This window comes from Metarhizium album (assembly GCF_000804445.1).
Source record: "Metarhizium album ARSEF 1941 chromosome Unknown scaffold_6, whole genome shotgun sequence".
Lineage (NCBI taxonomy): Eukaryota > Fungi > Ascomycota > Sordariomycetes > Hypocreales > Clavicipitaceae > Metarhizium > Metarhizium album.
In genome coordinates, this window is record NW_024467580.1 from 860824 (window position 1) to 872846 (window position 12023).

A 12023-nucleotide genomic window follows, 5' to 3' on the forward strand; every position below is an offset into this window, starting at 1 on the left:
ATGGTGCCCTCGAGCTCGAGGCACAAACTTGGTACTTTGCGAGGCTGGCAGTGTTGGACCAGCCTTCCTCCATTAAGTACTTACGCGGACGCAGGTCGTGCGTACGGAGTACTCACTCGGGTGGTCCCTGAAACCTCGACCCCTGTTGAGGAGGGGCAAAGGGACAAGATGAAAGATGACAACTTTGCTTTTTATTCAAGACGACAAATATAATCTGACCGATGACAAGTCAACCTGTCAACTGGCCCTCTCTCCGTACCGAGTAGAATCCAAGCGTGTCGGGAGGCGAGAGAGGAGGGATTTGATTTGGTGCGAATGCGGCGCAGGTGTCCCATGCGCCGGTGAGGGGGGAAATACTCTCGCAAGATGTCGACATTGGTTGGTGGAGCGCCTGGTGTTTGACGAGTCGTCCAAGTCAACATGAGGATGCGACTGCGACGGAGTCTGTCGTAAGTCAGTGAGTGAGTGAGTGAGTGGGTGAGCGAGTGAGTGAGCGAAAGTGACTCCGCTCCTCCCTTTTTTTTTCCCAACTTAGAAACATGGACTTTTTGCCTTTCCCCATGTTCCATCGCAAATGCTACCTGCGGTCTCTTATCAGTTCCGAGACGAGAGCACACAATTAACGTTACCCCGTACTACCACTCCGTTCTCCGTAGTGAGTACTCCCTGGGTACGCGGTCCCTCGTTGCCAGGTTTCCAATCCACATGTTGCCGCATTCTTCCTTTGCGCTGTAGCACTACAACTCCGTACAGCATGATTCTCAAGCCTCCGCGACTCCGCTCGATTCCTCGAGTGGCAGGTTGGCAGGCTACCAGTCCTCTCGCCCTCATTTCGCCTCGAATGATCCTCCAACGTGACATGAGTTGACAGTCACCCACACCAGGAGCACCGCGCGGAGTAATATAGCTCCATTCGTCGAGAACAACTGGATGAGGTAGCGACCAAGACGAGACACCAGGGAGGGCACCACCATGTCGGGTTCTTTTTTGGAGTGTGGGTGCGTGCACATGTGGTCGTTTGCCGGAGGGAGAACCTGGTCAGAATTTGGCCCGTCCCAGCTCTAGTTCGGCCCTGCCTATCATGCACTCACTTTGTTGCTGGGGACTCTGCTGTTCCTTTTCTTGCTCTCTCTCGCTTTTATTTTTTCTTATTTTATTTTTTTTGTTTATTTATTTATTGGGGGATATGGAAGGGGGGGGGGAGCAAAAAAGAATTCAGGTTGCTTGCCCGGTCAGCCTGACGACTCGGGCCAATGAAGAAGAACAAGGCGTAGCTTCTGACTGGTCGGCCAACTCGCCAGGAATGTCGACTGTGCCATATCTGCCTATCAATTCCAGCTCGAGTGCGTTGCCTTGACCGACCAGTCGAGTCGAGTCGAGTCGAGTCGAGCCTGGGATCGACGGTCCCACGACGTGAGCTTTGTTGGCAACAGCTCTCCGCTTTTTGCGGGCGTTTTGCTCCGAGCCAGTGGTGGCTTGCGGGAGCCAAGTGCGAGGCAGACAAAGGGCGAACGCCTCCAGAACTCCGCAAGGCAAACCCAAACCCAGGTTCCTGGGTCCCCGGCAACTGGCAACTGGCATTTGCTCCGTAGGGGAGGAAAAAGGGCGCGGACACCTTCTAGCCGCCTCCGCCCAGGCTGACGCGGCGACAAGGGTCAAGACTCGAACTGGCTTGTTATAGCGCCCGTGATTTGCTCACGTCTCCTTGATGGCGCATGCATGTGTAGGAAGTTGGCTTGAGCGCGCCCGGCATGGGCACTGGCGTTGGCGTTGGCCTTGATCACTAGTCCCAGCCTAGTTCTCGGCGGCCCTGTAGCCTTGCGGGTGGCGCTGTGGCTCCAGATGTCTGCATCCCCGCAGCCCGCCAGCCCGCCCGCCTGCCTGTCCGCTTCGAGTGCATGAGCATCTGGACGACTTGTCCGGTACCGCACGGAGCACTAAGAGGTATTCCGTACCCAGGTACCTTCCAAGGGCCACTTGGTTCAGCACTGGAGAAACTGCAGCGACCTCCCTCTTGCATGCATTGCTCACTTACTCCATACTTAAGTATGCTGGAGTCTTCCGTCTGAGAGGTACTTCAGTGGGAAGAGGGCCCAGTGGACACGTACTGACAAAGTACTTCGTACCCTTTCCTTCCTTTTTTTATTAGTTTTAATTAACTCCTTCCCCGTCCTTTGCAGGAACGGTACTAGTACTCGGTACCAAGTACACGTCCAGGTCTCCATGGCACTCTTATAGAGAGTAGCACACGCTGCCGCTCAGAAATCGTGCATCACCACACTACTCCGTACTCTCTTTATTCTTGCCCTTCGTGCTCCCCGTTAGATCGCTCAACGACTTCGTTTGCTCCTTCAACCTTCCGCACCTCGGGCCGTTTTGCATCGTTGGATTGCTCGCCGGCGCGACCAGTTTCGCCAGCATCGAAACGCTCTCGCGTCTTGCGGCCTCGGCCACCAGCGCCACCATCAAGGAGCCGCCAGCGCCCTACTCCGTACGGAGTACCGATATCCCACATCCCCTGCGACAAGCCCGTCGCCTGCGCCTGGTCTTGGTCGGCCACTCAACATTTCAACTGCTGTAATCAGCTATCCGCAGCACTATTATCAGGCGCACTGGTTCCCTCAGTTGAACCGCTCGCTATGTTCCCGTCACGGGACTGAACTTCGGCACCGACAACCCTAACCCTCATCCGATGCAGCTACCTTCCAGATAAATCATGTCCCACGGCCCGCCTCCACCGCCGCCCGCGGGCAATTTCTATGCTTTTTCTCCATTCAACCTGAACGACCTCTCCAATGCACAAAACTCTCAGGTTGGTACTTTTGCCTCCAGACACTTTGCCGCAGCTTCCGTTGCATTGTCAGCCCACCGAGAGCTGACAGAAACTCCTCCTTCTCTCTTGCACCACAGTATCCCGCCGGCGGGCCTTCCAGTCATGATCTCATGTCCTTTTTCGATGACGGGGATATCATGGACTCGTTTGGTGACGTACCCATGAACACTGACTCGGGAGACGGTGTACAAGTCATGTCTGTACCCGGCTCAATGCCCGTCAACACAAACGAGGACATCTCCATGATCAACGATGCCGACACGCAAACTTCTTCCTCCACCGTCACTCAGCTGCCCGTTGACCCGCTAGCTACCACGGCCGAGAATGTGCCCGGCGCCGGCCCCCTACCGCCTCGCGCCTTTGCGCAGATGAACCTTAATGGTGCCGGTGCCGGTGCCGGTGCCGGCGCCGGCGGTAACGCAAGCACGTTGACGGACTTTACGAAGCGGAGAAACTGGCCGGCCAAGGTGGTGGAGGAGCTCAAGGACTTCCTGCACATCCTCGACGCCAACGGCCGAATCAAGTATGCGTCCAGTAGCATTCTCAGCATTTCGGGATACACGGCCGCCGAGATCCAAGACGTCTTCTTGAAGGATCTGATCCACCCAGACGACCAGGGGGTTTTCGTTGCGGACCTCAACGAATCCATCGCCTCCGGTAATCCTCTGCGAATGTTCTACAGGTTCAAGGCCAAGTCTGGCTCCTACATCATCCTGGAGACTGTCGGCCATGCCCACATCGCGGCGGCCAGATTTGCACCCAACCCCAACAACCAATCGCCCTTCTGTCAGGCCGTCTTTATGATGTCCAGGACATACCCGACCAAGAACGCTGGGCTTCTCGACTCCTTTTTAGAGCACAAGATGGAGAACGAGCGACTGCGACGCCGTATCGCGGAGCTTCGCAGAGAAGAGGAGGCCGAAACCGAGGAATCCAACCGTCAATGGATGCAGAGTCAAGAGGGCCGGTCTGACATGACGCCCTCCGAGACCACAGGAGCGTCCACCCCGTTTTTCCGCCACGCCAGCTCGGCTGGCGATATGCAAGCAGACGGATCCGCGCTCACGAGGGAGAACCTCGAGGGGGTCGCTGCAGCCCGGAACTCGGACTCTCTGGGCGACAAGATGGCGCGCTACGAGGGAAGTACGCACGCGGAGACGATTGAGATGTTGACCGGACTGCGATATCTCGAAGGCGAACGCAGCAGAGGCATCACGACGGGCGGCAGCAGCCCGACGCTCATCAGGGGTGACGCCGGCATCGCGATTCCCATCGACAGGGATTCCAGAGCGGGCGAGAAGAAGAAGAAGCTGAAGACGGCAGAGGAATACGTCTGCACGGATTGCGGTATGGCTGCCCGGACGGAAACCGCCCATCAGTCGGGTCGTTTTTCTGTCTTGTTGACTTGACTTGACTTGCTGGCTTCTTTTCGTGATTGCTGACTGACCGACCGACTCTAGGGACTCTGGACTCTCCGGAATGGCGAAAGGGTCCCAACGGACCGAAAACACTCTGCAATGCCTGTGGCTTGCGGTGGGCCAAGAAGGAGAAGAAGCGAAACAGTGCGTCACAAAAGGTAGCTCTGGCGGACCAAATGATGGGATAGCTAGCACTGTCGCCAGTGATGGCTGGCTGGCTGGCTGGCGCTTGCTATGAGGCGACGGCGCTCGAGGTCATTGGCTGCTGATGGGTGACATGCGAGACTGCAGGGACACCAGATGTTGTACGACTTTGTTGGTGATGATATATGAAAGCGGCCCCAGCATTTGAGTATTGTTTTTTTCTTTCTTCATTTGCTTTTTCTCTTTTTTTGCTCTGGACTAGATGATGGTACAGAAAAGCATTCGGAACTGTATTTGCAATTGGATCTGGTTAGGGGAATCAGTTTCTCTTTGCACACCGTCCAATTCGAACGTTGTATGATGGGCATGATGATACCTTGGGGGAGTCGAGAAAATCGAGAGGCACGGTACACGGCGTGGGCTCTTTTTTTTTTTTTTTTTTTTTTTTTTTTTTTTGGGGTTTTTTATTTTTTTTTTTTTTTTTTTTTTTTTTATTTTTTTTTTTTTCTTTTTTTTTTCGCTTCCCTTTTTTTTTTTTTTTTTGGCTTGCCAATAAAAACCGACCACCACAACGCAAGGTGACAGACAGCCACGTGATTTCGCGCCCAAGTTGTGACGCATATTCTACTTTCTATTTTATTTTTATTGTAATGATATTTTTATATTTTCAAGCGGAGGAGGGAGTTTGGAATAGCGTGGATAGTTTCACGACAAGACGAATGATGAAACAAATGGGAGAACAACCCAGGAAAAAAGCCGCACATGATGACGCAAGTGCAAAAGCATCGAGGGCCAGATGTCATATAGTAACGTGGGAGACGGGAGGCCCGTGCCGGATTTCTTGTGAGGTCGTGATCTTGTGGACTCGGGTTGGGAAACCCGTACCTGGCTTGTCATGTTTTCGCCGGCGGGACATTAAAAACGGATGTCAAGCGGGTATGGGTTAAAGTTTGACCTGAGGCTGGCCGGCTCCGAGACAATTGGCAGCTCGGGAAGTTAGATGTGAATGAGTCGTCGACAAGACGGGAACGCGCAAAGTCTGGACAGATCCGTGCCCCCCCCCGCGGTCTCTCTCTCTCTTTCTCTCTCTCTCTCTCTCTCTCGGTATTGAACGGAGCAGGAGTGTCTTCGGCAGCGACATTTTGCATTTTGCACTAGACGTGTCCACACCCTGGCCCAGCTGCGTCGTGGAGCTCCGCCCCGCAGCTCTGCGTGACTGCCGTTTTAGACTTGGGCCACCTTGGACCATTTTCCTCGGCATGACCACGACAACGACCATGACGAGACGTGATTTGATCCGGGTTTCCTGGCCAGACCGGCAACAGTTTGAACTTGGCGACGGACCGGGGGCCACTAATCGTGCCCGCCCCACTTTATGTGGTTCGGCTAGCAAAAGCCCTCACCACCAAAGGTGGTGCTCGACAGCAAGGCGGGCCGGACACCAAGGCGGACCAATTTTCAACCTAGACGCGTTGAACCGCGAAAATGGCTGCAACTAGCGTCCAAACGGCAAAAAGCGATGTCGAATTACGTGTCAACGAGGCTCTTGAGTATATTGAGGAAAATCCAGGTGCAAAAATTCGCTCTGTGGCGAAGAAATTCAACGTGCCTCGTAGCCGGCTTCAACGACGTGCTAACGGCGTTCCTGCTAGGAAAGGCCATCCAGCAAGAAATACAATGCTTTCACGAGAAGAGGAAGTTGCTTTATGTAACTATATCGATCGCCTTGATAAGGCCAACTTCGCTGTACGACCTGAATTCATTACAGATGCTGCAAATTACATCCTAAAAGAGAGGGCATCGTCAACTGCCCCGCCTAGGCAAGTTGGAACGCGATGGACTACACGCTTTATCCAGCGGCATCACTATCATAAAGGTCTTCAAAAAAAGATTGATTCAAGTCGAAAAGCTTCAGAAGATGTGACAAGAGCTCTTTCTTATTACAACAAGCTTAAAGAGGCTATTCAGCAGTACGGAGTCCCTCCTGAAGATATCTGGAATATGGATGAGACTGGCTTTCGTATTGGAATGGGAAAGGACCATTTAGTTGTTACAAAGCGAAGAAGAGCGCATCTATTTTCAATGCCAGAAAACAGGGAGACTGCAACAGCAATAGAATGCATTTCTGCTGGCGGCAAAGTTATTCCTGCCTTTCTTATCCTTACAGGGCAAAAACACATGGAGTCCTGGTATCGGATAAAGGAGCTTGAAGCTAATACCAAAATAACAGTCTCACCAACCGGCTTTACGAATGACGAAATTGCAGTTGCTTGGATACAGCATTTTCAGGAATTTGCAACGCCAATAGGCAGATATCGCCTTTTAATCCTAGATGGCCACGGATCACACCATACAATTGAATTCGTTGAATACTGCGAACAGCACGATATAATTCCCTTTGCGTTGCCCTCGCACCTTACACACATCCTTCAACCTCTTGATGTTGTGATATTTCAGCCACTAAAGCATTATCATGCAAAGGCGTTGGATATCATTGTTCGAGACGGCGTGTTGAATATTACAAAGATTGAATTCCTTGCTTGCATTCAAGCTGTACGAAAACAAGCTTTCAAGACTACTACTATTCTCACAGCCTTTCGAAAAACTGGAATTTCACCCTACAATCCACAGCCTGTAATTGAGGCCCTTGAACAACGAGCTGCAATTTACACATCAACACCATCGCCGCCGCCGTTATATCACAACAACTCTTCCGACTTTGAGACGCCCACAACACTCAGGCAGATAAATAAGGTTGCCAACAAGCTAGGGGAGGTATTAGAAGACGATACATCCCTTGAGCCTGAGTTTGCACGCAATATCAGTCGTTTTATCCGCGGCTCTCTTATTGCAGCTACTGAGCTTATACAGACGAAGAGAGACCTTGGGCGTCTCCCGTTTTTCCTTTCCATTCCCAATCCCAGTTACATAATTAGTTAGTCTTGGGCCTCGAGCCTCTTCTTTTGGCTTTCGCCCTCTGCTTCTTCTCTTCACCTCCATCTCAGCGACAACATCACCATCCCGCCACGTCGCCCGACACCACGTACATCTAGTCGTCATCCATCATGGACAAGCTCCTCAACGTCGGAAAGGACATGCTCCAGCAGCGGCTGTCTGGCCAGGGGCAGGGCCAAGGTGAGTGGCGAGCTTGTGAATTGCGCCTTGACGACGATGACGACGACACGGGGGAGCAACCACAATGGGCACTGGGGATTCCGTCTCGGTTACCGCAGCAGAGGAGTCGGAATTCCCAGCGCCTACTTGTTACGCCCCCTCCTCCTCCTCCCCCTCCTTTCTTTCTCTGACGAGAAGCTACCCCACCATCACATGCCGCTCCTCGAGCAAGTGAGGGAGGGTGGAGCGCCGTCGTACAGCTACAACTACTCCCAATTTTAATTTTTTGTCCGTCGACGTGGTCATTTATCGTTGGGCACTGGTCTAATACGAATTCGCGCCACAGGACACTCCAACAGTTTGTACTACCCCGCAGCGGTTGCACCGGCCCCCCCCCCCGCCGAGCAGCTAGCTAACAAGCAGTCAAGATCAGGGCGGCGGCAACAACCACGACAACAGCGGCAGCGGAAGCGGCAGCGGCAGCGGCAGCGGAGGATTCCAAAATGACATCCTCAGGATGGCGCAGCAGCACGCGTCCAGCAACGCCGGCAGCTCCGGCAGCAGCGATTTGTTCTCCAACATTATGAGCGCCGTCGGGAACAAGCAGCAGAAGATTCAAAGCGAGGACATTGACGAACAAGGTGGGTGACAATGACAATAACCATGATAGACAAGAACCGTCCTTGCCCTGTCCCGCCTCGGCCGTCGCAACTGACCGTCGTCGTCGACAGATGCCATCAAGCAGCACAAGCATGCCTACGACAACGACGGCAAGGGCGACTCCAGCTCGCTCGGGACCGCCGCCGCCATTCAGGCCCTCAAGAAATTCAACCAGTCCGACAACAGCGCCAGCTCAAAGACGGGACAGGCTGCGTTCCTGGGCATGGCCATGTCCGAGGCTAGCAAGGTGCGTCCAAGAAGAGCCGCGGTGCATTGTTGAATGTAAAAAAGGAAACCAGCACACAAACGAGCATCTACAGTACAGTCCCCTGCTGCGTTGGCTCAAAAGAAACTAACGTGTCCTCGTTCCTCTTGTAGCTCTTCGACTCCAAGGCTTCGCAGGGAAAAGTTGCGGACGGAGCTAGCAAGGAGAGTGCCGTCCAGCAGGCCGCCGAGATGGCCATGAAGATGTACTTCAAGAGCCAGGCCGAATCGCAGGGCGGGCTGGCCGGGCTGGCCTCCAAGTTCATCAAGTAGAAAGGGGCAAGTGGCCTGGTATATGTGGCCTGCGGAGGTTGCACGGCGAACGGCACCGGATGACGAGAAAACAGACGTCCAGCCCTGTCCTTTTTTCTCTCTCTCTCTCTCTTCTTGCTAATTGCTTACGCCTGTGCTGGGAAACTTGGGGCGACGTAGTGTGCGTGTGCTCACCATGTGACATGTCCCAGTGTAGCAAGTAACGGCGGGTTGGAACGAATGTTCTGCCAAGAAAGAAGAGGCGACACAAATAGTAGCTGCCGGCAAGAGGCCGCCCTCGGCCAAAGCCCATGACACGGTCGTGCGCGGTCCCAACAGCAAGCACCCCGCCGCCTCGGGCCGCGACGCGCGGTTGTGCGAGCGCGTGCCTGGGATACGTGGCTTTAGCAGCAGCCCATCTTTTGGCGAAAGGCGTCGTTGCGACATCAGGCGCGGGCGCTTCACGGCGACGTGGATGGAGACGGACGGGCCCGACACTTTCTCGGGCGGCATCGGCGCTCGCTCGGTGCACAGGCTCGCCGGCAGAGATGCACATGCACGTCGTCTGAAAGCGCGCAGACGCCTCATCTTGCTGCAGGCCGCACGCCGATACAAACGAAGAGCTAAAGAGTGTTCGACTACACCCAGTCTGGTCTGATGATACACGCGCGTGTCCTGATGCCTCGGCGAGGTGTCCCGTTCCCGCTCCCGCTCCCGTCCGCATCAATCAACCTTGTCCTTGTCGGCCTGACGTACCGCCAATGCCATCACGTCCAGCCACGAGCCGGGCCTTCTTCTGCCTTCCTCGTAAACCTGGTGCAGATACTCCTCTGCCTCACCCGCAAATGCCAGCAGCTGCTCTTCACTTCCCCATTCACCCGTAGCCATCAGCCCGACGGGGACCTTGCCTTGCCCCTGTTTCGGCGCAGCATACCCCACGGGCACTGAAATGGACGGCGTGCCCGTCATGTTGGCCAGGAAGATGTACATCATGTTCCTAAACGTCGTGTTCGCGTCATTCATTCCCTGCGCCTCGTCGCCGGGGTGCTTGGGCCAGCCGTTGAGAGGCGTGGTTGGCGACATTATGAGCAGACCCGGGTATTCTTGAAATAGGAACGCGACGTGGCGCATCAGAACCGTACGCAGCGTGTTGAACTTGAGGAAGTCGGCCGCGGGCGTCTGCTGGCCAACAGTCATGAGTAGCCGGTTTGCAGAGCCCACCAGCGAGAGCCAGTCTGCCGGATCAACAGTTCTTCGACGGGCAGCCTCGGCCATTTCGGTGATGCAGATCATGCCGTGGGCGAGCTGGGCCTCGGCAAGGTGAGGAAGCGAAATGTCGACAATCTCGTAGCCTCGCTCCTTGGCAAAGTAGTCCAACGCTTTGTCGCAGTGCTCCATTACTTCAGGGTCAGCCGCCTTCAGCCACTCGCGGTACACGCCCATGACACGCGGGGCGGATGGTCGAGGCGGCGTAGAGCGGCCAAATATACCTTGGATGCCGTCATCGGGGTTTGGCTGCGACATGAGCCGATAGGCAATGGTCAAGTCTGCAACGTTGGCTGCCATGGGACCTGTGATACACATGGTGCTGCCCATGTACCCCGTTCGGTGGTGGGATGTCTTGAGGCCGTACAAGCCGTTAAAGCTGGCCGGAATACGGATACTACCGCCGGCGTCCGTGGCAACGGAAAAGGGCACCACGCCTGCACAGATGGCAGATGCCGGCCCAGAGGAAGATCCGCCGGGGTAGTACTCGGTATTGAGGTGGTTGGTCGGCGACCCTTGCGCGAGCTAGATGACATTGGGTGTAAGTTTGCTATATATGGTGGGTGGAGAGTAAAACGACCGCGTGAGCCGGTGCTTACATTTAGACCGCAGGTATCTGTGAAAGGATTCGTGAGCATGACCACTCCGTCGTCGCTATCAAAACTGCAACAGATGGCGAGGGAACTGACCTGAACCAAGCTCATGCATACGATTCTTGCCAAGAACCACAGCTCCAGCATCCTGAAGCACCTGGACACACCAAGCAGACTCCCCCTGTCTCTGAAAGAAGGGCGAATTGGCACAATATTTCATACCATTATGGTTGACATAGCCCTTGACATTCACATCGTCCTTGACGCCGATTGGCACGCCGTCCAGAATACCCAGCGGCTTGCCGGCAGCCCATCGATCTGTCGACGCCTGGGCAGCCTCGAATACCATCTCGTCGTTGCCATGATTGTCCGCCCACGCGTCTTCGTACTTGCCCTTCTCGCCCTCTCCAGGTTTGGTCAGGGGTAGAAGAGCCTTTGCGACGTCGAGAGGAGTGGCTTTGCCCGACTTGTAGAGTTCATGATAGTCCTTGATGGAGTAGTACTTGGCTTCGGGACTGACATGCTTAGCATCCAGCAGTGCAGACTCAAATTCAATTACTGGACCAGTGTCGCCCCACGGGATCACGCAGGGCTGTGTAGTCCAAAGTTCAAACCATCAATACCAGTTACTGTCAGACGGGGAACCTGGCTTGTAAAGAAAAGAACCAAGGTTGCATCCCGTGGGATGCCGAGGGACTGTCGACTCACATCATAGGTTTGCGGAACGTCATCCAGGACTGCAAGGTTCTTGACCTGCCCGAACCCCGCATTTTGCCAAAAGTATCGCTGGAGAAGTCCGAATCTTGACACTCTTTACGTTGAGGGATTGGGTCCGAGTCAGCATATATCGTACCCGGGGTATACTTGTCAATACGCACAGAGCGCTGGCAGCGACGAGCGAGTACCCGCGCAAAACGGGATTCTTCGCCGGGGGTGGCGCGTAGTCAGTTTCTGGGCCTTCCACAGGCTTCGGATAGTTGACAAAGACGTTGGATGATGCCATTGTTGCTGCGTACGATCGCCAAGGGTCTATGCCGTGGAGGTCAGTCGGGCCTCTGGCGAGAAGCTCGACAGTATCAAGGGCGTCGTCGCAGTCACTGGTCCGAAAGCCTGGCTCGCTCCGAAAGCTGGACAGATTGGCCGCGCAACGATCTTGTCGTTTGTTCCTGACCGAGGGTGGCGCTGGGCTGACGGAGAGCAACGAGAAACACCAACTCAACAGTGTCGAGAGGCACATGTAACAACGGATTCCTGGGTAGGGGAGATACGGGACAAATAACAGTTCCCATCGCCTTCGGAGGTGGCGCCAAGGTCATGGCGCCGACCATTTTTAGCTCGCGAGGCGGATAGTTTGGCAAACCGAGCCCAAAAGTGGATGAAGCGGGATACGGGGCACCTGGTCAACGACCAAGAAGAGCACCATGTGTATGGAAGCCCGGAGGACAAGGCGAGGATATGTAAGGTCTGTAATGCCTGCAT

The 12023-nt window shown here is 54.6% G+C and overlaps 4 protein-coding genes across 4 annotated transcripts; 3 read left to right on the plus strand and 1 right to left on the minus strand.

The window, feature by feature from the left end:
* Positions 1–2716: 2716 nt before the first annotated feature.
* MAM_03361 (Cutinase protein palindrome-binding protein) lies at positions 2717–4520 on the plus strand (the record flags this gene model as incomplete). The annotated part of the gene is made up of 4 exons (XM_040822160.1): positions 2717–2812; positions 2911–4180; positions 4294–4395; positions 4456–4520. 4 exons carry the CDS (start codon positions 2717–2719, stop codon positions 4518–4520), a joined length of 1533 nt encoding a protein of 510 aa, XP_040679965.1.
* Positions 4521–5880: 1360 nt separating this feature from the next.
* Positions 5881–7335, plus strand: MAM_03362 (transposase; the record flags this gene model as incomplete). The annotated part of the gene is made up of 1 exon (XM_040822161.1): positions 5881–7335. One exon carries the CDS (start codon positions 5881–5883, stop codon positions 7333–7335), a length of 1455 nt encoding a protein of 484 aa, XP_040679966.1.
* A 125-nt stretch (positions 7336–7460) lies between these two features.
* Positions 7461–8706, plus strand: MAM_03363 (beta-flanking protein; the record flags this gene model as incomplete). Its single annotated transcript, XM_040822162.1, has 4 exons — positions 7461–7530; positions 7938–8150; positions 8241–8416; positions 8548–8706. The coding sequence occupies 4 exons, from the start codon at positions 7461–7463 to the stop codon at positions 8704–8706; spliced, it is 618 nt and encodes a 205-aa protein (XP_040679967.1).
* A 702-nt stretch (positions 8707–9408) lies between these two features.
* Positions 9409–11547, minus strand: MAM_03364 (amidase; the record flags this gene model as incomplete). Its single annotated transcript, XM_040822163.1, has 5 exons — positions 9409–10476; positions 10551–10567; positions 10641–11136; positions 11253–11346; positions 11423–11547. The coding sequence occupies 5 exons, from the start codon at positions 11545–11547 to the stop codon at positions 9409–9411; spliced, it is 1800 nt and encodes a 599-aa protein (XP_040679968.1).
* Positions 11548–12023: the final 476 nt, after the last annotated feature.